This window comes from Lissotriton vulgaris, chromosome 6, assembly GCF_964263255.1.
Source record: "Lissotriton vulgaris chromosome 6, aLisVul1.2, whole genome shotgun sequence".
Taxonomy (NCBI): Eukaryota; Metazoa; Chordata; class Amphibia; order Caudata; family Salamandridae; genus Lissotriton; species Lissotriton vulgaris.
The window spans coordinates 1,073,112,300-1,073,138,613 of record NC_141694.1 but is presented as its reverse complement, the minus strand read 5'-3'; the positions used below and the strand labels follow the sequence as shown (position 1 = coordinate 1,073,138,613).

General features: G+C 46.4%; 1 protein-coding gene across 1 annotated transcript in view; it reads right to left on the bottom strand.

Moving 5' to 3' along the window:
* The window catches only part of TBP (TATA-box binding protein), a 285,823-nt gene that overhangs the window by 52,412 nt on the left and 207,097 nt on the right, over positions 1 to 26,314 (bottom strand). Inside the window, exon 7 of the mRNA XM_086927138.1 lies at positions 4,357 to 4,451. Within this exon, the coding sequence (XP_086783264.1) occupies positions 4,357 to 4,451 (95 nt within the window). The remainder of the gene's footprint in view (positions 1 to 4,356; positions 4,452 to 26,314) is intronic.

The window sequence follows — 26,314 nt, the reverse complement described above, 5'->3', positions numbered from 1 at the left end:
TTTCCAAAACAAACTCTTTGTGGGTTCCTATTAGGTTAAGCTCTCTTAGATTAATAAAGAGATTATTTCCTTTATGGCACACCCTGTTATTTATATGCTATATCTAACAAATCTTTTCTTGGTATTTCTGCAATTTAACTAATCTGATTAAAAACCCAAAAACAATTACTGATCTCTTGGAGAGAAATAAAGGTTTTAGAACGATTTCAACCCTCTCATCAATGACTGAATATCAAGGGCCGACATGCCGTTTACACTGAAATGTATTTGTTTACAGCTCCATTCAAACACAATGGCAAAGATTCACTGGTCTGAAAAATGAATACTGCAGGATTGTGGTCGCGTTTAAGTATGCATGTTGAAAGTTTGTCCAATTGCCCTGACCAATCCTAGGCGCTAACAAGTGAGTTGCCATAGTCAAGTCTGCTGGTGATTAGGGCTTGAGTGATGTGCGTCTGGTGCTCATGGAAATACATATGAAGATTTGTTTTGAGGATGCGTAGCCTGTGGACGCATGAGGAGCTAACTGTGTTTACCTACGCAGCTATGTTGAGTTTGTCATCTAATATGATCCCCAGGTTACATGCGTGTTTGAGGGACAATTGAGTTGGACCGGGCTCTGATGGCCACCAGGAGGACTTCTTGTTCCTGAAGGGCAGCCCTTCTGTCTTATCTGCGTTGAGTTTCAGGCAGATGGTTCGCTCGATGAGGCTGGTGTGTGCACCGTCTGATGCTGCAGTAAGGTCCAGCAGTGGGATGGGAGCAGTTTCTCCTCGCTCTAGAAGGGTGAGTATATTAACTAGGTCAGTGATAAGTGCTGTCTTTGTACTGTGATAGCTACGAAAGCCAGTTTGGGAGTGGTTGAGAAGACTGTTGAGTGGCAGTTGGTTGAGAGTTACTGGTTGATTGCTTTCTCGATCACCTTTGCTAGGTAAGGGACTAGGGAGATGGGTCAGAAGTTGCTTAGTTCGTTGGGGGTCAATCAATTATTTTTTAACAAGAGCTGTGACTGCAGCATGTGTCCACTCCTCTGGGAAGGTTGTGGGCTTGTTGGAGAAGTTGATGATGTAGTGGGATGAATCTGCTGATTATGGCTCCGGCTAGGTTGTAGATATGGTGTGGACATGGGTAGGTGGGGAGCCCCCATAGATGATGGTCTTCATGATTGAGGTGGTGTCTTCCTCTGTGAGTGTTCTCCAGTTGGTCGGTGTGCTGTTTGCAGATGATGTCCTGGGTGTCCTGAGGGTTCCGGTGATTTTCGAAGTTTTTGTAGATCTTCCTGATTTTGTTGTTGAAATTTGGAAGAGAGTTCGGGTTATCTATAATACAGCCTAAAATTTCAGAACATTTCACCGGAAACCACTTTTGAGAGCGAGTCCCTGCATTAGACAATGCTGTACTCTGAATTTGATATATTAGATGAAAAGTGTTCTAGACCTACACACCAAGACTTTGTAACAAGATATAATATGTACATATTTGTAAAGAAATGGAAATTGAGATTCCAAAATTCCATCAATATTAAAAAAAAAATTGGTGTGTAGTAAAACTGTAATAATGATTTTTAGGTGCTCCCCTATTACCCATGTATTGCAACATGTTTCTGAATGCTTTGAATTTTTACTGGCCCAACATTTTTGGACAAAATTCAAATCAGTTGAAATATGACATGTAAAGAAAAACATATGTTTAAAATAACAATATTTATCTCTGGACGCTCTGGAAAAATTAGATAGAAAATCAAATGCTATATAACACTGTGTAATATTATACAGTAAGATACAATTGCTATAGGGATGTCCCACGGCCAGGATGAGCATTCACAATGCCTACTCCGATTCTTTGGCATGAGGGGGCATGACGCAAGGTTTCCCCCTCTTACCTATCCTCTTTGCACTAGCTATGGAGCCACTGGCAGCAAAACTAGGGCAACACTATGCTCAGTACCCTCATGTTGTACGAGTAAGCCCATTTTGATCTCCTTGTACACTGTTAACATGAGCCTTTATATTCGGGAACCACACTTGAGTCTTAATGCTATCATGCAAAATCTTATATTTGGATTCATTTTCATGGGTTAATAATAATTGAAGCACGATTCTGCCCCTCACGACTAGCACAAGATTAGCGTCAGTTTCCCTTACAATGTGACAACTCTCTTAAATACTTGGGGATATGGGTGCACAGGAATAAAGATGTGCTTATAAGAGGCAATTATGGTACCTCCATTGATCAAATCACAGAGCTGCTATCTTGCTTCATCTCCCTTCCCCTCTCTGTGGCTGGTCGAGTAGGCATTAGGAAAATGGTGATTCTTCCCAAGAAGCTGCATCTCTTCTTGAATATACCTCTGCCACTTCAATCACTTTCAGTGTACGCTTACTTACCACAAATTCCATAACTAAACGCAGTCTACACTTACAGAGCAGAATATACACTCTTGCGTCTTAAGGACAAGTCATATGACAAAGGGAACAGCAGTCGAGGAGACAATGTGAGAAAGATTATATCCCTCATATCAGTGTTGAACCAGGAAAGAAAGTTCAGACCGAGGTAGATCAAGCATAAGTGTTAAGTGACTTTTACACAACTCTTTATAGGTCTGAATCTCCAGGGGAAGTGATATAATTAGATTTACAAAATGTAATACTACCACAGGTCACTGCAGAGCAAAACAAAATGTTGAGTAACCCAATTAATGAGGAAACGGTACAAACAGCGATTCATTCACTTAAATTACACAAATCCCAGTGCTGGATGGGTTCACAACCCAGTTTTATAAAACATTTAGTTTGGATCGCATCCTTCATCTTAAATAATTATTTAATTACATGGCATCCAATCGTATGGTTACCCCATACAATGAGCAAAGCATTGATCTCGTTCATTCCCAAACGGGGAAGGGCCCTCATTGTGCATCATATGGACCCTTAGCCCTGCCTAACCTCGATGTTAAGCTCTATACGAAAATCCTAGCTATGAGACTAGAAAAAACATTACCAGACCTGATCCATCCGGATCAATGCAGTTTTATTCACGGGAGGCAAACACAGGATAATCTACGAAGGGTGACCCACCTGGTCAAAAAGGTTACTAAGAAACAATTTCCAACTGTCTTGGTAGCAACAGATGAGGAGAAAGTCTTCCATAGGGTGGATTGGTCCTTCCTCTTCCATGCTCTTCACAGGTTTAGGTTTAGCGACCGATTTATCGATATGATAAGAGTAAATTACATACATCCGGTTTCACAAGAGCTGGTGAATAATGTGGGATTGAGCCTTTTCAAACTAGGACGAGGACTAGTTTGCCCATTATCTCCACTTCTATTTGCTCTCAGTATAGAAAGAACCCTTATTCGCTAAAATTAGAGGCAATTCAACTATTAGGCGTATCTCCTTTAGCTCACTAGAACACAAGATTTCACTTTCTGCAGATGAAGTGTTACTTTCCCTAACCTCACCCTTCACACTTTCGGCATATAAAGTGAGATTGTCAGACTATTAAACCTTTCTGGGCGGAAATGTGAGCAATTATAATTAAAATCATATTGTGCTATCCTCTTCCCAACCATACTTACCTTTACCGTATTAGGTTTACGAAATGAGACATCGGACATCCGCAGATCATTTTATTTTGTGGCTATGTCTCGGAGCCGCTAATATGGCTATTGCAGAAGTATGGAGGAAAACCACTGCACCCTTGCTGGCTTGCAAGACTGTGGCAAGCTCTTACAGTTGAATGTATAACTGATGTCTTCACAGATAATTCTAAAAATGTCTAATATGAATGACGCCATTGCTCTTTACAAAGGTCTTTCACTTACAGATTGTCCTACTCGTACGAGAGAATTACACCTCTTAATATTGATCCTTTTGAGAGATACAGGACTCTCCTTTTGAAGTTGAGGAATCTCAAATGTAACACTCCCAACCTACCTGCTCACACACATAGGATATGATTCTGCATTCTCACTCACGTTTCATTCTTGGGGTGTCATTTTGCGGGGGGGGGGGGGGGTTATTTGGGTGTGACAATTCTTTCAATGTAACAGTGTATTATAAACATAAAGGCAAATGAAGTGTACTGGTAAGGTTATGACTGTCTTGAACATCTGACACCATCATTAGCACCCCTCAAGGGCAGCTTTGTGTTTTTTTTCTTCTATATATATATCGCTCTATGATTTTATGTAAGGAAAAAGGTTTGACTAATATTGCATTCGTGGAATGTAATAACGAAAGTTGATAAGTAAAAAATGTTTTTAAAAATGTATGCAAGTAAAACATTGAATGGAACATAAATGCAGAAACGTCTCAAATAAAAGCACTACAAACATTGTATTTGTAGAAAACTTACCAGTTAATACAACCTTTCCAGAAACAAAAATAAGAAGGACAATCCTTGGTTTGATCATCCTGTAGATTAACCCAGGAAACAACTCTGGCTCATAACTGTAAAGAAGAAAAAAATGGCCATTAGTCTTAGCTAAAATATATAATTATGTTAGGTTAGTCTTATCAGCTTAGAATCCTCCTTGGAGTAGGGCCTGCCATAAATCTTGAGGAAAATTCAGTAATTTGTCAAAGAAAATATCTTTCTTTTATGTAGTAATATTTAGTCCACTCCTCTGTGGGCAACCTTACATCCACAGAATGGTATGGTTGCATGCAAGTGTTGTAAGGGGCCAAGCAAGTGGTGGGCATCTGTTGTATAAAAAGAAAATACATAACTATACATGCCCTTTTATGTTAAACATTAGTTTACTTTTTTCTGCATTCATAGGATTCAAACACAACTTTGGGACATATTTTTTTTACTTTAATAGAGTTTGTAAGTATAAAAGTGCACTCACTTTATAGCTATAAAGAGCATTAGTACTGAAACATGCCTCCACGTACTCTTATTACACTACAAAATACTAACTTCATGTATCTGCTCTATCTATATCTACCTGAACTTTGCAAAAATATATTCTGAGTACTTAAACAAAAGAAATCCGATTTTCAAAATGCAAACAGGTTAAAAAGAAATAGCACTTCTTGCTGCATTCAGTTACGACATTCAGTTAGCATTTTCTTTGCATTAATACATCACATAAGCCTTCCCCAAGACGTACCGGACACGTAAAAAAAGGCTTCTAAAAGCAGGTTACAAAAGAGGGCATAAACAAAAAAGTAAAGGATGAAGTGTGGTGGGTAATAAAATGAGGCAATAACTACATAACATCTACCAGAAAAAAATAAAAACTGGAGAGGACATACAAGTGAAAAATGTTTCCAATCTGGAAAATATCCCCAAGCAAAATATATTGTGGAAAGAAATTAAGAAAGTTAGAATAAACCTGAAAGAAGTAAACTATCAAACTGTATTAAAACAAAGTTTTCAAGCAAATTGACACAAGTAGACATTTTGCCAGTAAAATCAAGACCAGGTTCACATTTAACCAAATGAAGTACATAAAAGAGGTTAAGCCGGTATGTTAATAGAAGAATCATAACATACAGCAGAAAGTTTTCTGACTACTACATTGAGAAACTATGATCTCTTAGGAAAAATATATAACAGAGGTGTTGTGGAATGCTGGTTTGGATAGGCTTATCTCAGAAGAACTTTTACTACACTTTACTTTCTTTATTCGACCTTCCGAAGACAGGTCATAAAAGGTACACAGAATAACAAACATTAAAATCCAAACTCATTTAAAAGTTTGCAATCACAGTGCAGTCAAAAACAATAGTTTGATCAGAACTAAAGTGGCAGTGCAGATGAACTGGATAGCAGCAAATCTAAACCAGAAACATTAAAATATTAAAATCAGGGGGTGTGGCCAAGATGGCGGTGGAGTAGGACGTGTCTTTAGTCCCCTCCGGTGCCGCAAATTGCATAGCCTTGGATATCGCCCGACTCGGTATCCATCCAAGCAAAATAAAGTGGTGCCTGGACTTCGGATGTTGTCGGGCAGTGTCCGGTGCCCGGATTTCGAAGTTCTGAGCCCGCGGACGGTGGAGCTGCGAGGTGAGGCCTAGCGAGTGGCGTGCCCAAGGGAACCCCGTGATCGGCAGCGTGAGGTGGGCACCTGATCCCAGAGAGGTGTAACCTGCCCGGCGGCAGTTGCAGGAGCACGGAGGACTCAAGCTAGGCGTCCCAGGGCGGCGAGACAACGAGCGGCGAGCAGCGCCAGCACGGAGGAGGGGTCTGCTGAGCCTCCAAGGTGCAGGTGACGCGGCGGCTGGGCCCGCCGAGAGTGCGCTGGTGCGAGGGGGATCCCTACTGCTCGGAGAGGGCGCAGCTGCAGTGGAGGACTCCGGCGGGAGCGTGGAGCCCGGGGGGCCTGCCGGAGGCGCTTGAATTCGATCCGCGGTCGTCGGATGCCTCTGGCAGCTCGAAATGGAGTGAAGGTGAGGAGCGGCGCCCCGGGTTAGCAGAGGGTGGAGCGGCTGGCCTATCTACGCGGCCCCCCGGAGACAGTGGCCCGGAAGTGCCCTAGGCCTGAGGTCTGGTGGAAAGGCTAGCGCGGGAGGGGAGGCCTTCCCCCCCCATACAGGTAACCATATTGCAGGGTGAAGGCCCGTTGGAACCCGGGACTGTTATACCGCCGCCCGCTGGCTGGATGAGGGCGGGGGTGCCGGCCTAGCCCCAAGAGTTTTCGGACTGGAGGGCCTGAGCGGAGGATCGACGGTCCCCTGAGGGTCTTGCTTGGCCAGGGTAGTAGCAGCACACGTGAGGAGGTACCCGACTGGCTCCGGACTGGGCCGCCACCGCGGTCGTATGGAGAGGAGTGACACGTGCTTGAGGTGAGCTACTCTCAACTTACCCCTGCACTTTGGTGGGCCCTTCAAGCGGAGTGGCAACCCGGGGCGGGAGCGGCCGGTGGGGCCCTGTTTGCAGCTGACTTGTTTGATCTACAAGGGGTTTCGCCCTAGCACTGCTCCTTCCGAGTGCCTACCGCTTGGGGCCGGTGGAAGAAAGGCTACAGGGAGCGCAGAAGTGGTGGAACGGTCGCCCAGTGAAGCTGGGCCTGGACTCTGGAGCGCACAGCCAGGGTTGGGAACACGGAGCACACCTGATGAGTTGTGGCGACACCCCTCAGGAACAGCTTCGAGGCCCCTCAAGTAAGGAGCGGAGGGGAGCAGGGAAGCACAACGGGCTGTCCGCATTGTCTGCGGTCGGGGCAGGGTCGCTTCTGGAGAGAGGGGGCGTTGGCCGGACGTGGTGACCTCCCTCAAGACCTAGCACTGGGGTGAGTGCCGGCAGAAATGGCGTCCACCAGACTGAAAAAAGATAAACCGGGGAAGGATGGGATGCCGAAGGGAGCGGCGCAGTCCACCTCGTCAATCCCCGAAAAATCCCCGAGAAGGGGTGAGAACGAAGAACCCGCGACCAAGGCCTTCATGATTGAACTTTTCGCGGCCATTAAAGAGGACATATCGGAGCTGCGCTCCCAACTGGCCTCGGACCTGCGTGAAGTGAGGCGAGATGTGGATGGAGTGGGGGAACGGGTCGCTACGCTAGAAGAGCACGACGTGGGAACAGCGGAGGACATTCACCGACTTCAACAAGATGTAATTCGCCTGACGGAGCAAAACCTTGATCTGCAAGCCCATACCGAGGACTTGGAGACTAGGTCGCGTCGCAACAATATCCGAATACGCTCAGTGCCTTGGAAAAGAGAGGGGGCGGACTTGCGGGAGTACGTGGAGGCGCTATTCAAGCACATTCTGGAGGAGGAGGACATTTAGACCACACGAATGGACCGAGTGTACCGCGTAGGATTGCCGCGGGGTCCCCAAGCACGCCTCCCCCCGACATTCTGGTGTGTGTGCATGACTTCCAGCTGAAGGAACGGATCCTTAGGAAAGCACGCAACTTAGCCCCCCTCCAATTCCGGGATCATCGCCCCTTGCTGTACCAGGACTTAGCGGCCTTTACTCTGCAAAAACGGAGGGAATTCAAGCCTGTTACTACATACCTACAGGAGCAAAAAGTGCCCTACTCTTGGGGGCACCCATTCCGTCTCATCTTCCGATGGCAGAACAAGCTGGTACAGGTGCATTCTCTGGAGGTGGCATTGGATCTTCTGGGCTTGGAGCGCCAGGATTCGGCGTCCAGGGACAGCAGCTCAACTGGCAGGTGACTACAGCGCTCTGCAGAGTGGCGGAGAGTGGCAAGCCCGTGTCGGTGGGGAGGCCTGACCTGTCAGCAAGGATGCAGGAGCGGGGTGCAGCGGTCGCCTCTGTGGCCCAGGTCACTGATGCAACAACAGACCACGGTGAGGCGGCCTCATGAAACCGAGAGGGCCATCTGCAGGCACCGGAGGGGGCTACCACTACGAAGTAACAATTGTGCTTTCTCTCCATGCTTGTGAGGGTGATCGACGACACAAACTGGAAGAAAATCAACTGGTGCCATGTCCCCCTGTCCTTAAGACTTCTCTTCTTTTGTTCTGAGTACTGTGTTATTCCTTTGGGGGTGTTGGGGGGGTGGGTTAGGGGGGGTTGTGGTGGTAGCAGGAGTTTGCTCGAAGATCTGCCTCCAGGGCGCCCACGAGCGTGGTGGGTGGAGAGGGGGAGAGAGAGAGTACAGGGCGGGGGGGTCCCGCGAAGCGGGTTGGTCTTGGCAAAAGCGGGTGGTGGCATGCTACGCTCGGGTCCAGGCGGGGGGATTGAGGGTGGGGGAGTCGTTCACTCGACCACTCAAAATGGAGGGCTGGGGCAGGCGGCTTTTGAGGGGCTGTATCGAAGGAACTCCCCAGGATGCCTCTAACCTTAGGGACGTGGAATGTTAAAGGACTGAATTCTCCCCAGAAGTGCCAAAAGATCTGGAAATATGTAATTGATAATCAATTAGATATAATGGGCCTACAGGAGACCCACCTGGCCAAATCGGAGGACTCACGCCTTAAGCACAAATTGTTCCCACTAATATACAGATCCTCCGCCGCCACGAAGCAGAGGGGGGTGGCCCTCATGTTCCGCTCAACCCTACAATTCCAACCTCTGGGTGTACAGAGTGACAGGGAGGGACGCTGGATCATGGTTAAGGGCCTCTTGCGGGGTAGACTCTGCACCTTCCTTGTACTGTATGCACCTAACACTGGGCAAAATGTATTTTTACATAACCTGCTGAGGAACGTCGTGGATTTTGCTGAGGTGCCGCCGATCGTCATGGGGGACTTGAATTTGGAGTGGCAGAAGGACCTAGATAGCACGCACTCACAGAGGTCAGACATGGGCACGTTCTCCCCCGACATGCAACAACAAATTTCTGACTTGGGCCTTTTTGATGCTTGGCGCTTCCTATACCCCCAATCTAGAGACTTCACCTTCTTCTCCCACGTTCACCGCTCCTATTCCAGAATTGACCACTTCTTCCTGAGCCAGTCCCTTCGGGGGGATCTCAGGGAGGCCAAGATCTTCCCGCTATCTGTTTCTGATCATAGCCTGCTCGCAGTGGGTCTCCAGTGGGGCGTGAGGGGTAAGGACAGTCCTAGGTGGTATTTCCCAGCTTCTCTGGTCTGGGACAAACCCTCCTGTACCAAGTTGCGAGGACTTATAACTGAGTTTTTTGCACTCAATGACCCAGGGGACACCACGGTCTTCACCACATGGGATGCCTTTAAGGCATGTTTTCGTGGGCATTGCATGGCACTGAACGCTGCTCTTAATCGGCAGCGCGGTCGGGAAAGAGATGAAAACACCGTGGGGACACCACATTGTGTGATGTCCAGCTAGTCCAACAGACGTGTGCCAATACTTGGCATTGTGGGGCAGGATTGTGGGGGAGGAACTATCCACGTTAGAGAAGGCGCATAAGGAGAAACCCTCCAGATTGGGACTGCGGCAGCTAACGGCCGTCAGAGGTATACTCCGGGCCCGCTATAAAAATAGGGCCGAATACACCCTGCTAAAACTACGGCGCCTCTCCTACTCCCAGGGCAACAAAGTGGGGAGACACCTTGCCAGGCAACTTCGGGACAAGAGGTAGCGGGAGTACGTTGGGGGAATTCATGACGCACAGGGGGGAGTGACACATCAGGACGGAGCGAAGGCTGAGCTATTTGGGGCCTTTTACAAGACTCTTTATACAGGGGATAACCTTGACGCTAATGCTTAAACCGAATACCTATAGGGATTAGCGCTGCCCCAGGTTTCAACGGAATGGAACGAGGCGCTCTCTGCCCCCTTCCCCAGGGAAGACGTGCTGGCTGCCATTAAAGCTCTAAAGCCCCACAAGGCCCCTGGAGCAGATGGGTACACGGCCATTTTCTATAAAACCTTCACCTCTGAACTCTGCCCATACCTAGTCCAGCTGTTTAACGGCATGGCAGAAAAGGGCGAGACCTCTCGCACAATGGCAGAGGCACAAATATCGATCATTCCCAAACCCGGTAAGGACCCTAGTAAATGCGCCTCCTATAGGGCGATTGCCCTCTTAAATTAGGAGGCGAAGCTTTACTCCTCTATCGTCGCCCAGCTGCTCAATGACCTGATGCCGGCACTCATAGATCCGGACCAGTGAGGGTTCATCAAAGGGCGCCAGACCCATGATAACACACGACGGGTGATACACCTGATTGAAAAAGCCAATAAGTTTAAAATCCCAGCAGTTCTGGTGGGTTTGGACGCCGAGAAGGCGTTTGACAGGGTGGACTGGGGATTCATGTTCCGTACGCTGGCCGCCTTCGGCTTCTCATCCAAATTTTTAACAATGATTCGGGCGAATTACCTCTCCCCCCGTTCCAGAGTGGCGGGGAATGGTCACCTGTCTCCCTTCTTTGAGCATTCTCGGGGCACAAGGCAGGGGTGTCCTCTGTCGCCGCTGCTTTTTGCCCTTCGCATTGAATCGCTGGCAGTAGCGGTGAGAGCCAACCCCGACATTCGAGGACTGCCCTTCACTGGGGAGTCCCATAAGATTACTCTCTTTGCGGACGATGTCCTCCTCTCCCTCTCTGATCCGGCCCACTCTTCCTTATGTGCAGGCCACACTGGAGCGCTTTGAAGCAGTGGCGGGGTTCAAAATTAATTACGACAAATCTTACGTCCTTAACATCACAATTCCCCAGTCTGAAGTCCCCCATCTCAAGTCGCTAACCCCTCTTCCGTGGACTGATTCCTCTATTCAATACCTGGGGGTCCACTTGACCCCCACGCTGGGGAAACTGTACTCTGCTAACTTCCCTCCGCTCCTGGCTAAGATCCAGTCCGACCTGGCCCGATGGAAACCCATGTTCCTTTTCTGGCTAGGGAGGATTCACGCGATCAAAATGACCCTTCTCCCCAAGCTCCTGAACCTATTCCAGGTCCTTCCTATAGACCTCGACGGGGAATTCTTCAGGCGAGTGAAGTCTATGATGCTGCGTTTTATCTGGCAGGGAGGTCGGGCGCGCTTCTCCTTCGCCATCCTACGCAGACGGAGAAAAGAGGAAGGCGTGGGGCTGCCTGATATTCACTTGTACTATAAAGCTGCACAACTCCGTATACTAGTTGAGTGGTCACAACAAGAATCAGAAAAACACTGGCTGCACATGGATAGGAGCGTTGCAGGGAGAACGATCTGGGACTTGGTGTGGAGGCCCAAGTGTGATAGACCCAAGAATGCCTATGTCAGTACCCTCAATAGCACCACCCTGAAGGTTTGGGATTCAGTCTCCAGAGATGATAGGTGGACCACCTTCCCCTCCCCCTTCACGCCCATACATTTTAACCCCGCCTTCCCCCCAGCGTTAAGCGAGGGCCCCTTTGGGGCTTGGAAGGAGGGCGGTTGCTTAGCGCTCACACACCTATTTCACAACTTTGACCCACTCACCTTTGAAAGCTGTAAGAGGGATTACGGGGTTCTGGAAAATGAGCGATACCACCACGCTCAATTACTACACTGGGCGCTCTACCCCCCCAGGTGAGGGAGGCGGCCACTCGGCCCCTCACGAGGTTCAAAGCCTTCTTGACCAAGACTTCCTCCATGAAAGGGGTCATCACTTTCATCTATGGGTTCTTACTTACCACTGCAGATTCCCCTAGGCCTCGGTTTAGGACTATGTGGGAGGGGGTCCTTCAACAGGACATTTCAGAAGCAGAGTGGACACACTTGTGGTCAGACATTGCCAAGTTTAAACACTCAGTGGAGCTTAGGGAGGCAGATATGAAAGCCATGATGGACTGGTACCTACACCCCGCCAAGCTGAAATCGATTTTCTCGGACACTTCCGATAGATGTTGGAGGGGTGTGGGCTCTTAGGGGACTTCCAGCACATCTGGTGGGACTGCCCCATTATCCAGCCATTCTGGGAGGAAATTCTCGCCCAAATTAAAGAAATGCTGGGATACCCCATACCTACCTCGATGGCTTCCACTCTGTTGGGTCTCCGTGATCCTTGTCTCGAACACCAGACCAGGGCGGAGAAGAGGATCATGTGGCTCAGCATTGGAGCGGCCAAAATTACTCTGGCCGCCGCGTGGAAGAAGAAAGAGGCTCCGGCCACCTCCCTTTGGCAGTATGGAGAGGATGGCAGACATTTTTCTGGATGATTTTAAGAACTTTGAGTTTTGCTGGGGTCCGTTGGTCGCTTTCCTCTCCAAGGGCCTACCATCCGCGGTGTGTCCTCCTAGCGTTAGAGCTCTCCACGTTCAACTCTAACTCTCTGCTGCTGCACGTCCGGTACCCTGTCCTTTGCATGTTGCTACCACCACTGGGGAGGAGGAGGGGGGTGTGGGGGGGGGGGGGGGGGGTGTTCGTATTCTATGTTCGTCATACTGCTCACTTATATTAATGCATGCCAAGTCACGTGCCCGCAGAAGGGTCTGTTAGTACTACTGAAAGCTGATTGTGGTCAACTTTCCAGGAGGCATAGACGTTAGTTTGCAATGTTATGAGCTTGCACAACCGGGACTCTTAGCTAGCCTCTACTTCCAATGCATGCCGCATGGTGGCTCACATGTTGGTTGGTCGGCACTCCCTAGGAAACCACGCTATCTATAGGAGGCTTGATCACAAGGACCTTTCTCCAGCCCATCATGCTGCCTTTGGGCAGCTGCTCTTGCTACCCCCTGCGTGGGATGATATGCGGGATTGTCGCATGTTTCTTTTTAGGTTGAGGTAATATCCTGTCTGCCGAAGGCAGAACCGGAAGTACCGAGATTTAATGTTGCTTAGTATGGACTATTTGTCCCGCCTCTGTTTTTGCCTCTCTCCCATTGGCTGGCTTCCTAAACGGAGACCAGCCATTGGAGGAGAGAGCTGTCCCTCCGAATAGGCTCCGTCCTTTTCGGATTTGGAGGTGTGTTTGGTGTTCTTCTTTCCACTTTCAGGCCACGCCCATTCTGAGAACACCGAACACGCCCCCAATCCGAAAAAATCCAGAAGCTTGATGCTGCCATTTTGCTGCTGGTAAGGTTGAGGTAGGCTGCTCAAGCTCGCTTTCCTCGTTCCCGCCGTCTTTTTTCCCGCCCCCTCCCGCTGTCCGTGTCCCGCCCGGTTCCCGCCGTCTTTTTTCCCGCCCCCTCCCGCTGTCTGTGTCCCGCCCGCACAGGATCTCAGCGTCGCAGCTGGTATCTACCTTCCCGCCCCCTCCCGCTGTCCGTGTCCCACCCGGTTCCGACAGTGCTCTTGGCCCCGAGGGCTGCGGCGCGCAGGAGGAGTTCACTGAGGAGAACGGGGAGCCGCCTCGGAGAACGCTCTTCTCACTCCGGTGGACTCCAGTCTGGAACCTGTGGACCACTCGCGCCGCACTCTCTTTGCCAGCTCTGTCCCGGCTGGAGCTTCCCGCACGCCCCTTGCCTCTGTCCCAGCCCAAGTGTGCGGCTTCCCTGCCGGGGTCTGTGCGTGGGCTGCAGGCAGTGGCAACGGGTGTCATGTTACCCACTTTAGTCACGTTGCAGCTTAGGAGCCACATTTGATCGCAGGTCCTATGAAAGTGAATCATGTAAACAATACCTGCTTTCACAGCCTAAAGGCATATGCGGGATACATTGGGAATTAGGAAACATAGTGCACAATGCTTGTTTTTGCTTACATTCTCTCTTTTTTTGTGTTTGCTTTCTGTGTTTCACTGTGTCGTGTCGTGTCCTGTTTGTCCCGTCCGATTTGCCAGGAACGGGTTAATTTGCCTATGCAACTTAATTGAACAGGCCTCTGCAAACTAAACTGGAGAGGTCTGTGTTGTGGTGGTTTTCTAGGTACGTGGGCATCCACTTTTGGTGTTAACCATGCTTGTTTCTGGGCAGTGTTTTGTATTAACATGTTATCCAGAGGCAGTGAAACAGCAGCCAGGCTCGGAGTTGTGGGATACCAACACGACTGCTGATCACTGCCCCTGGCACACAACAGCAACCGCTGCCTCAACCGACAGCTTCCAGGAAAGCCCATGCAAATAAGCTGTGCAATATATGCAAAAACACCCCGCGTGACATTAGCACAACGTCCCCCTTTAACCCGAACGGCTTTCACCAGTCCATAGCATGAACCACCTTGCACGCGATGCGTGTCCCTACAGTTCGCATTCCTGCTAGTTTCGGGCCAGCAGCAGAAGCGTTCAGCCTGAGTCCGCATTCAGACGCGCTGTTGCTGTCCTTTTCTGAATCGTTTTGTCCACCACAAGCGTGGAAGGGTATGCTCAGATGTGAGTCCCTTGCTCACTGCACAATCAGGATTCAAGCAAGCCGGGCCGAAGACGGCTGTAATGCCAGAAACCGGTCCCCAGAAGCTTGTTTCCTTCCCAGTATTAGAATTGGCTTGGTAGTTTGGCCTGCCCTGTTCCCATGATGCACTGTGCCAGGGACAGACTAATTTGCGTGTAGCCAGGTTCTGAGCTGGGATGGTGCAGTGAGCTAAAAAACGGTGATGGATCAAGCCCTGATCTGTTGACTGGATACTAGTGTTCTGCTTAACCCCTTCGATGCTGATGACGAGCTCAGCTCGTCATCAGCCACGGGGGGCGTGTGCGGATGACTAGCTGAGCTCGTCATCTAACGCGGCTTTTAGAAAAAAGCCGCGTTGCGCGAAAATAACCCCTGCAGCGATGCGGTTAATTCAGATACTCTGTCCATCACCACCCCCTTTTCTGAATCATAACCATATAAAGCAACGCTCTTTCTACGTTTTTTGTGTATGGAATAGCATCGGTGCCGCGTCAAATCATATTTGTAAACTTTAAAAACACACACAAACTTGGGAATTCAGTTTGCGTCAACCGTTCCTCTTCTAAAGTCAATTAGAGAGGAAATGCACACACGCATGCACGAATCTCGCCGGCAAGATGTCACCACCGCCTGATCATGCCTTCCCCGTGAAGAATGAGAACAGTCCATGTTAAAGCAGTGTCTCAGCTGGGTACGGTTCTGTGCAGTTCAAGCAGACGCATTGTGAATATTGGGTAGTGTTCTTGGATTGCTCCAGCAATCTTCCTAGGGTTTACATTTCAGTATGTGCAGTTCAGTTCAACACTCAGGTTTGATCTCCTTTTATGTGGTGATATGTCGCTATATCGCGACTCACTGTCTCGGAGGCACTACATTATTCAACATGACATTATGTCTGGTTGGGAGACCCCAGATTCCCATTTTTTACAATGTTATTTAGACTGCTCTCATCTTTTTTAATACCGTGTTTTCGATATACACTTTCACAAACAGTGCCTCCTCTACAGTGACCCATGGCACCGTGAGCGGATCCTATGCAGGTGGGTGAATGCCATGTGCATTTTGTAATGCAGCTGTACCCGATCCATTCAGGTCTAGGACCCCAAAAGCCTGTCGGCAGCTGATCTATACAACCGGAATGTTCAGATCACAGGTTGGTTGGTTGCTCAGCCCAGATCAACAACTGTCCCTCAAGTAACCGAGTGCCCTGTTGAGATCCGGCCGTAGCTCAAATGCGAAGGCTCTCTATGGGCAGCCAATAATGACAACTGGTGTTCCAATAACCAATACCCACTAACACACATACCAGAGGGAGTAAACTAATATACACATACTGCTAGGCGCTGCTCATCCCTTGGATGGGCCCCGGATTATCAGTGCCCGCTGAGGTAGTTGCAGATGACTAATTATTTTAGAGAGAACATTGTTGGTTTCATTGCATTACTCTTATCTGACATCAGCAAGCCAGCATACACATCGAGATGCAATCTGTAATACACGTATACAAGCATTCCCTTGAGGGCCAGAAGGAAGGAAGGCTCTTGGGACCCCGGGCCCCCTGCTGGAGGCAGCTCTCCCTCCCATGACCTTTGACAAGCCCCAACTCTTGGGAAGTGTCCACTCCCTGGGTGAGATCTAGGCCCGAGCAGACAGTCCCTACAGCCTAGCGCCTAAGAATATAAGAACAGTAAGTAACACCTTACCATCATGGGGTTTCATAGGAAATTCTCAGACAAAAGGGCCGGACATGCTGTGCTTCGAGGGCTTCCAGCATGGATGTAATTTGCATTTGTGCGTCTGTGTGGGGCTCTGTCTGTGTGGGGCTCTGTCTGTGTGGGGCTCTGTCTGTGTGGGGCTCTGTCTGTGTGTGGCGCGGTCTGTGTGTGGCGCTGTCTGTGTGTGGCGCTGTCTGTGTGGCTCTGTCTGTGTGGCTCGGTCTGTGTGGATGTGTGTGTGTGGCTCTGTGTGGATAGTTTTTTTGTAGGTGGCTCTATGTGTGGATGGCTCTGTCTGTGTGAGGGTGGCTGTGTAGGTGGCTCTATGTGAATGACTCTGTGTGGGTGGCTCTTTATGTGTCTGTGGGTGGCTTTGTGCGTGTGGCTCTGTGTGGGTGTAAATGCAATAGGTCATGCATTTGCGAGCGATTAAGCTATTGGCATTGTAAATGACAATGCCATTTATTTAACGATTAAACTATTGACATTGTAAATGACAATGCCACTTATTTATGATAAAAAAAATCATGAGCAATGCCAATAGCTCTACCTTTAATAATGCCGAGACCATTGCATTGTAAATGCTTGTTTTTACGCTTTCTCACTAAAATGTCAATAAAAACACCTTTGACAAAAAATATTAAAATCAGTCTTATACAAGACTTAGCAGCAACAATAAGCTTTAGAGCAGCAATTCCAATACAGTAAATACAGGAGCTGTTAAAGTACATTAATATTAAAACAACATACTCCTTCTCTTTGCTAAAGTGCACTTCAGAAAGCTCGCTAAGGCGAAGCTAACATCACATTCATTAAGTTGCTCTAGAAAATACAAGGCCGCTTTACATTTAGAAAACTTATGCCTGTGCAAAAGAGGTAATACAAAAAACACACAACATAAAATAGTTTGACTCGAATGTTCATTGCAAGGGCAAGCAGTAATAGTTTCGAAAGAACACTAGCCCAAGGGGAAGCATATCAACCAGCGAAAAGACCCCAGCCTAAATCTCGTTGATAAATTTATTTTGTGGACGTTATTTACATATAAAAGATAAGAGGCAATAATGGAAGGTTCTTGAATAAGGCACTAATCTCTGACAGTAGGTTTGGAAACGTCAAACAATTACCTAGAGGATTCTTTATGCTTTCGGAAGCTATCCAACACCCTCGGTCGGTCCCCTTTGCCAATAGATTCTGGGTGCTAAAACAGAGCGAGACAACCAAGTTCCATGAGGCAAGTTTTAATATATTGTAGCCAAGGAATAGAAAGACATCTGAAACAACTTAAACATTCTCTAATAATTGCCCAGTTTAATTCTGCTTCTTCGTTTGCCCAAATGGAACACCAGGTGGCTAAAGGTGCTACATTTATAGTATCTTGGACATAATCAAGACCTAGCTACAGATGAAGAGAAAGATTTAGCGATTGTGGCGGGGGGGTCGGGGGAACCTCCTAAAATTCCACAACAAAATCGATTCTCCTCGGTCTGTATACTATGTACATCCCCAGATATCCATGCCATATGTTAAACTCGATATACATTAACAAATTTACGATAATAGATCTCTAAAATGGGGCAATGGGCTTTTTATCTGTGGACATTGCAAGGGAGAAGGTGGTCGCAACTGCTCGTGTGTATCGGGTATTTTTCAATTTTTTTTATAAAAGTGTGCCATGTGCAACCTTCCTCGAATTCCAGGCCTAAATACGGGAAGGAACTAACCCTCTCCAGGTTCTTGCCCTCCACGTTCAAAAAACGGGATTTAGTATTTTTGGGGGCCACAAATCATTATAAAAGTTTTCTAATATTTTGGCTCCAGCCCCAAGTCCTTCATAAAACAAACATAACAGGCAATGTGCTTTTTAAGGTCATTCGCATTCCTTGCCAGAAGTACTGCATCATCAGAGTAGCGTTGGCACTGCCTTTTTCTCCACTTGCAGGACGTCAGCCCCAATTAAAACCAAAGTGTTATCCAATTCGTTAGTATAGAGGAGAAATAAGATTGGGGCAAGGATGCAACCTTGGTGCACCCCGTGCTGGATATTAAACTGCTCTGAACACTCCCCGGCAAAGCCATACCACACTGTACCAGAATGTTTGTGATGGAGAAGCCGCAGAAAGAAGACCAGACCCACGTCGACTCCCATGTTAGTTAAGATATCCCACAACTTAGAGCGTGAAACATAGTCAAACTCACTTGTCTGGTCCATAAAAGCCAGATGAGTGGAAGCGCCCTTTGCAAATTTGTATTTGGCCAAAATAAGGTGGAGGTTAGGGCACTGTTCGATTGTGCCTAGCCCCTTCCTAAATAGGACTGGGGGCAAAAATTGGATTCACATGAATCCAGGCCAATGAGCGATCTAACACAACTCTCCCAATGACTTTAACAGAGGAATCCAAAAGGGCTACCGGTCAATCGCATTTGGGGTTGTGCAAGTTTCCTTTTTTTTAAAAATAGACACTATGACTGATGAGCACCAAGACTTTGGCCCACCCTCGTTACAAACGGAGTTAAAAACTGCAGTGAGTACCGAAGTCCAGAATTCTGCATCTTCCTTGAATAGGTCCAATGGAATTCCATCTGGCCCTGGAGCCATCTTGCCTTTGCTTTTATCAATTGCCTTATAGACTTCTTCTTCATTAAAAACAAGATTTTGACATACTAGGTTTGATGTACTGACACAACAGCGGCACCAGAGTCAATGGAGTCAAGACCAGCATAGTGGCTCACCCAAGTCTCAGGTGGCATATGGAAGGTTACTGTATTACCTGGTAAAGTGGGAGATAAGACTGACAGAACTGCTTTCCAGAAGGTTTTGGGATCTTTGGAGCGACAAGCGCCCACTATTAATTCCCACTTTTCCTCATTCAAAGTTGACGTTCTTTTTTTTGTGGCAAACTTATAGTTTCCTGCTTTCCCTAATTGCAGTAAGGGCTCTGGGTTTTTGCTTTAGAGCCCTGTGTAAGATGTTATTAGCTTTGCTGCAGGAATTGTCAAACCATGGATGTGCTTGAAGGGGAGTCTGGCGGATGGGTCTAGAGAAAAAAATGTACACTTTATTTAATAGATCTAAAACACAAGATAGGATGCAGGCTGAATCACGTGACATGCAATTACAGCTATGCATCAAGGCAGAACTGATGGGTATCACCTGGGCCATTATGCTGTTCATGTTTACTGTACGTCATACCACCCTACGCCCTGCATCCTTAATGGATAGTGTCTGGGTGGGTGGAGGCTTGGGCTTGGGCTTTTGGCGTCTATATGGCAGCGGGGGGGGGGGGGGGGGGGGGGGGGGGGGAACATGCTCCAGGTGATGAATATATAATCAAAGGTGGTTCCTGCTCCCAGTCCTATAAAAGTGGGAATGTGTTGGTCTGTCAGTTTGGGGGCCCTATTAATCATAACCTGTTCTAGCATTTAGGAAAATAGGACCCGCCCCCTAGCATCCATCACATTAAGGTCTGTCTCTTGGGCAAATGGCTCAAAGGTAGTTGGGGAAAAAGACAGAGGATGCCCCAATTTCGTATTGAAGTGCCCCGCCACCAGCAGCTTAAAGTGATAATCCACTCAAGCCTCTCTCTCGGAAAGGATATCAATCAGCACAACTAGGCCGTGGAAGTCCCCTTTGGAAGAAAAGTTATCATAGAAATTTACCAAATACAGCTTATTGCTATCATTCCAAATAAGACAAAAGACCTGGCTTTCCCCTGTTCCTGGGATAACTTTACAATCATACCAGCAACATCCACTTTAAACCAGGCCGACAGACCCCCTTTAGCTCTACTTGCTTTAGATGGAATAGCAGACAGGCTAAAACACGTAAACCCATCAAATGTGATATCCTTGCTCTCCCACTTTTCTTGCAAAAAGGCAATATTGTAAGTAAAAAAAAAAAAGGATTGCCAACCCTTCAATATAATTTTTGAAGCTACTCCCGCTATATTACAGCTAAAGATTTTCAAACCTATGTTATCTATTTGAACATTATCGCTACCCACGCACACACTGGCCCCTAGAGGGGAAGGGTTCTGAAAGGGACCAAGGGGCAGTTAGGGGGACAGTGGTTAACCTAGCAGGAGTATCCTCAGAATTCTCGATGCTGGTACAGCAGGGGTGGAATAACAAGGAGACCCAACTGTCTCCATAGGTCCAAACACTGTGGGCAGAGGATTATGTCGGGGAGAGGGTGGCAATTGGGTAAGAACTAATCAGAAGACCTATCCACCTCCTGGGGGTCAGAACACACAACCACCACCTTAAACCGTCAATCAATATCTTCCAGCCCAATCAATGGAGCAAATCTGTTGGTCAAATGGAGTGATACAGGAGGAGGGGGGTCTAAGCGGCACAGAGGACAAGACTATCCGGAGTATGATATTGATTCGCAAAATGCAGGTAAAAAAAAGCCAAGTGGGACTATCTTGCTGGAACTAGTATTAACTCTTCCCATACTAGCTTTGAGCAGTATTTCCTTTACTACTGTCAGGGTACGAAAATTGACCACAACGACATCTCCATTGTTTCGATGACCCCTGCCCTCAGTGCCTCCCATCCGTCTAGCCATCAAAATGTCTTTAGATATGTCCCAGTTACCAGTGACGTTATTATTCAGCCTGTGTATGGATTTGTTCATCAGGCCTCTAGTAGTTTCCATGTTGAATTCTGTGAGCCTGGGCATGTTAGTCAATACAACGACGAACGGGGCAGATGCGGGGGGGGGGGGGGCAGGCCTGATTTGGGGCACGGACTGCCTGTTGCGAAACAGAATGGATTATAGGTAAATTGGTGTGTGGCTGTACGACAGCATTGCTCTGAGAGGGAATTGTAGGAGTAAAATCAGAGACCAAATACTGGGTACAAGTGGAAGTCCTGGGATCCGGCGGTTTCGCCAAGTTGGATTACATTTTTGCTAAACGTTCATAAATGGGGCATAACTTGGAGTCCAAGAGATCACGAAGGCATTTGCTGAGACCGTGCCAGGTATTCTCATTACACCTCAACCAATCCCCCAGTCAAGACTCCATCTGTAGCCTTATTACGAGAAGGAATCTGGTGGTTCTAGCAGAGTTTCTCCGCTTAGTAGATTTAGCAATTTTCCTCCTCTGCTTTGCTCTTGGGTCGCTCTCCCCTTCAGAGTTGCAAAGCTGATCGCCACCGTCTATGCTAATTAGACCAGACACAGACCCCCATCTGGATACAACCCCCGAGCAGATTGGACCCTCACCCACGTTAGGGACAGGCTACACAGAACAAGCCTGGCTCGTAGGTACCGCAGGTGAGCTTGCTGCCACCGATACACTCTGTGTTACTAGCAGATCACATTGGCTTTGATCAATAGGTAGATGGATGAACTCTTCAGGTGTGAGGGAAAGGTGACGCTCTGCTGACTGAATCTCATTTGTAACCATGTCCACAGCTCGGGTTAGGTAGTTGTCAATTGTTTTACGTGTGCGGGGGAGGTATTGTACTGGAGACGCTTAAAGCACCCTTTCTCTTACCCATTGTGATGCCCTATCTGGCTGAAGGGCTGGTATGAAGCACAAGAATAAGGTGAGCAGAATAAATGGGCATAATTTAAGCCAGTCAAACACCACCAGCCACCACTCTCATAACATCATGGAGAAGATAAAACACTGTACCCTGGGGTGTATTCCGTCGCAAAGGTCAAGAAAACCCGCTGCAGGCCTTAGGTGGGTGGCCCTGCCCAGCCTTATCCAGGCTTTGACAGGCGCTGCGGTAGCCCACAAGAGATTTTAAAGCGCCTCCAGGCGCAGGAAACAGGCGTTGGCTGCAGCGACCGCTCGGGAGGCTCGGACTTGTGGTCCTGGTCCTCTTCTCCCCTGAGCAACGGGAGGCAGCAGTAGCAAAACAGACTTTTACTACACAAGAGAACAGTATGGCATTAAAATTGCTACTATCAGCAAATGTGCATGGGGAGAATAGATACCAGGTTAACTGCATACAAATTTTGGAACTCAGTCTCAGTTGAAACCACCCCCTTAACAAAGGAGGGGGAAATAGTAACTGTTCCCTGGTAAAGATTTGCAGGTTTCTGGGTCAAACTGTCCAAGTGCAGTACTGAATGTGGATTAAAACATTTTTCTTAAAGTTTATTCTATTAGGCGGTCTAAACCTAGATCAAAGGGGCTTCATCCCTGACAGACGTCTCACCTGAAACCACCATTATAGTGAGGATGTCATAGATTATGCTGAGACTTAAAGTTGATGAAGAAATAGAATTTGACGTGGAGTACTAGGCTATAAACTTCCCAGCCTAGTTTATCAGACTACTATGGAACATATATCAGGACTCCAAAGCAGACTTCGATTTATGAGAGAACTACGTACCAAATTAGGGGTGTGCGAAATTCACATAATTTGGTTTCATGTATTTTTTTTTTTTTGTAAACTGTATTTTTATTGCAGATATAGTATTTATGGGGAATTTTGGTAAAGTTGCACAAAATTACATACATTTACATCGAATGCAATCCATCATTTAGCGTAATATTTTAGCATCCTTGTGACAATTTTTTTGACATAAAGATACATTTTGCACAAAAGAACTGCATTTGGTTGTTCCTGTGCGTTTGCAGTAAAGTTTTACAGTGAATGGCTTGTAATAGCAGAATTTTTCATCACAAGCATAACCTGAAATTCACAAAATTACACCAATTAGGTCAGTGTAACTAGAATTTTGCCCAGGACTATTCTGAAAATGGAAGTAGATAGAGGCCCCTCCTCCTTAGGGCCTTACTGTTTGTGATTCATCCATCGAGATTCATCACGAAGGATGAGTAAAATAAACTCAGCCCTAATAACCTGGGTAGCAACGAACATTTTAATATATGCTTATAGCCCTTCAACACCTTACAAAGACATATGCTGTCAAAGTACATTCGTCCTGTCTTTTATTGTTTTGACCACAGTCTGTTAGCGAAACAATAATCCTCACCTTAGCATGAGGTATTTTTCTAAATATTTCCATATTTTTCACTGACCCCTTTGACTAAAAACCCACTGTGCTTCAAACAGAGGCATATCCAAACTGTGGATTTCTCCAGGTTAGTGGCAGACATCAGGTGACTAAGGTCTGCACTCAGATGTAGCGAATTCAAGCACATAACCTATGTATGGGCAATTAGAAAGTGTAGTCCAACTCATCTAGATGACTTTCCTCCATACATACTTTGGTCCAGTTCCACAGGTTTAGATTCAAGGACTTTTGACATAGCCCCAATGCTAGATCTCCTGACATATGATCAGTATCTAAACCCATCGGCAGTCGCATACTGGTCCACAACCAGACACCTTCTGTAAACTGACAATTTCAGGAGAAAACATAACAGGAAGCCCTCCTAGGCCGAATTAAAAGTAAACTGCTGCCATGATTAGCATATGCCCCCTCCCGTCCCAACACTACCTTAATCGTTAGGAAGAGTCCCCTCCACATCTAATCCCGGCCCCCTGATATACCTCCATGAAAAAAAATTGGTATCTAGAGATTTTCATTCTTGATTTGTGTTTTTGGATCTTTAGCTAAGTAATTTTGGTTGGGTAGACATTGCTGGGCCGAATTTTTCTAGATATTTTAAAAAAATGGCAGATATGTTGCCATGATGATGTAATATTTTCAGGAACCATGAGATGTATATACTTCATTTGGTGTCAAAACATTGATTTTGGGTGTCAAGTAGTCCTAAAGAGAGACAGAAAGCAACCATTCCACCATTTTCCAAAATGGTAGCTATAATAGAGGAGGAAGAGACATATAGAAATGAAACAAATAATGGCTTGTAAACCTTTTATGAATACATCAAACCATGTGTATGATATGAATATGAAAGAAGTTTCACTCCTGTTTAGACACATTTTCATAGTTGTTTTTTTTTTGTGTCTGCAATCGCTTGTGGTACATTTGCAGAATGTTGAACATTTGAGAACGGCATATCAACGGGGACATCTTTTAGTAGCACAGGTTTTGAAAGTACATGTACGTGCAGGTTCTGTTGGTACAGACTTTAGAAATGTCTCAAGTTTTAGCACCCCATCAATATCTTTCAAACTAATTCACACAGATCTTTATTTACATATGCATGATACAAAGCATTTACACATCTTCTGATCAAGTAGACGCTCTTCTAATGTGTCCTCGCACAGAATAGGATGGTCAAGGTCAGTTATCGGGGCTGATCTTTTGAACTCACTGTACCAAGGATCATCAAATTTGTGCCGGTCAAAAAAGACCACACAAACAACCACACACACAACCACACACACACACACACACAACCACAAACACACACACCTTTTAGAAACTTCACAGGTTAGCAGTTAAAGCTCTAAGCTTTGTTCCAATTTACTCATAGTGTCCTCACCCGTAAGAATATGTGTTCTGATAAGAACACTAGGGATCTCTGGGTCAAGTTATTGTACTGAAAATGAAGCAGGATTAAGTGCCTTCTCGCATGTACCGTAATGCATCCATAACTCAGACAATCCTTGACTTATGAACATTGCAACAAATCTAGGTATCACAATAACAACATCTGTGTCCTTTGACAGTACAATGACTCAGTTGGAACCATTTTTAACAGGCCACTCAACCTGTGGCACAACACGAAGGTCAGCTTCCTCCAATTTGCTGTGATGTTCTTGAATAATATGGCCTGTACCTTTTGAATCTCTCTCTGCAGGCACCAACTCCTCATTGACAATCATTCAAATTACATAAATGGTCAATTCAGTGTTCACTGAAGCATCAGCAATGTTTTGGCAAGTTAACATCCTCAGGTTCATCTTGTTTAATGTTGCTGACCAGAATTTACCAACTTGCACAGGTGTAGGTGTCGAACTTTTGATGCAGGCAAGGTCAATTGTTCCACTTGTAGACATTTGTCTGATTCTCTCACAACCTTTGGCAGAAAGTGCAAGATAACTGTTAAAGACAATGTGCAGTTCTTGCAAGGTGCACACTGTCTGATATCTTGTAGAACAGACTGAACAACCTCTCCGAAGTTTTGCATGGATGGACTCTTGGCCATTTGCAACTGTTGACATAGTCAACAACATCAAGATTTTTCAATTACGACACCATTTTGAATTTAAATTCTTCAGATGAAAGGTTTTTTTCAAGCTCTTGTGTGAGTTCATGCATCATTGGTTTGGTTGCAGCATCTCAATCAAATAATGCATTTGTTGAAAGAAGATCATGCAACAGAATGTCCTTGATAAATTCACCCCTTTATTTTGGTACTTTCATCTCTCCATGTGCTTGCAGAAGTCTTTTTTGGTAACTTGTTTGGTAGTGGCTGGTTGGATGAAACTCATATGGCAATTAAAGCGTGGAAGTTTAGCTTTAGTGATTACATCAAACAACTTTTTCTCTTTCAGTCAGTCAGTCAATTACTTTATTTGATGCTTATAGTGTAAGATCATAAAAGTTCAGATAAAAAACAGTTTAAGAACATCAATCAATCAGTGCAAAATCAGGGATTATATACATGTCGATATAAAAATAATAAAAACAGAGTTATAACAATCACAGATGAGAAAACTAGTCACTAAAAAAGGTTTACATTTCATTTGCTAGTGTTGTGCTGCCGCCTGATCTTCCATAATTGAATTAAAAAAAAGACACCACTGAAAGGCAAACCATAGGATTAGGCAGATATTGTAAAAACAGAACATTGCTACCCGAAATTGTTTACAATGGAGATTGTGCATCTTAGGGAAGATATCTTTTACGTGGTTCCCTGTAAAATTTGCAGAAAAAGAAAATATGTAAATTTGACTGCCCAGAGGAACCATCGCAGAGACAAGGGGTAAATAATTTATAGATTAGATTCCCGCAGGGTGTGCCAGCAAACACGGGATAAGATTTAACCAGAATCTAATTAGAAGGAATCTGTGTCGAGGGTTTGTCACAGTAAAAAGATACAACATTGTCTCATCCAGATG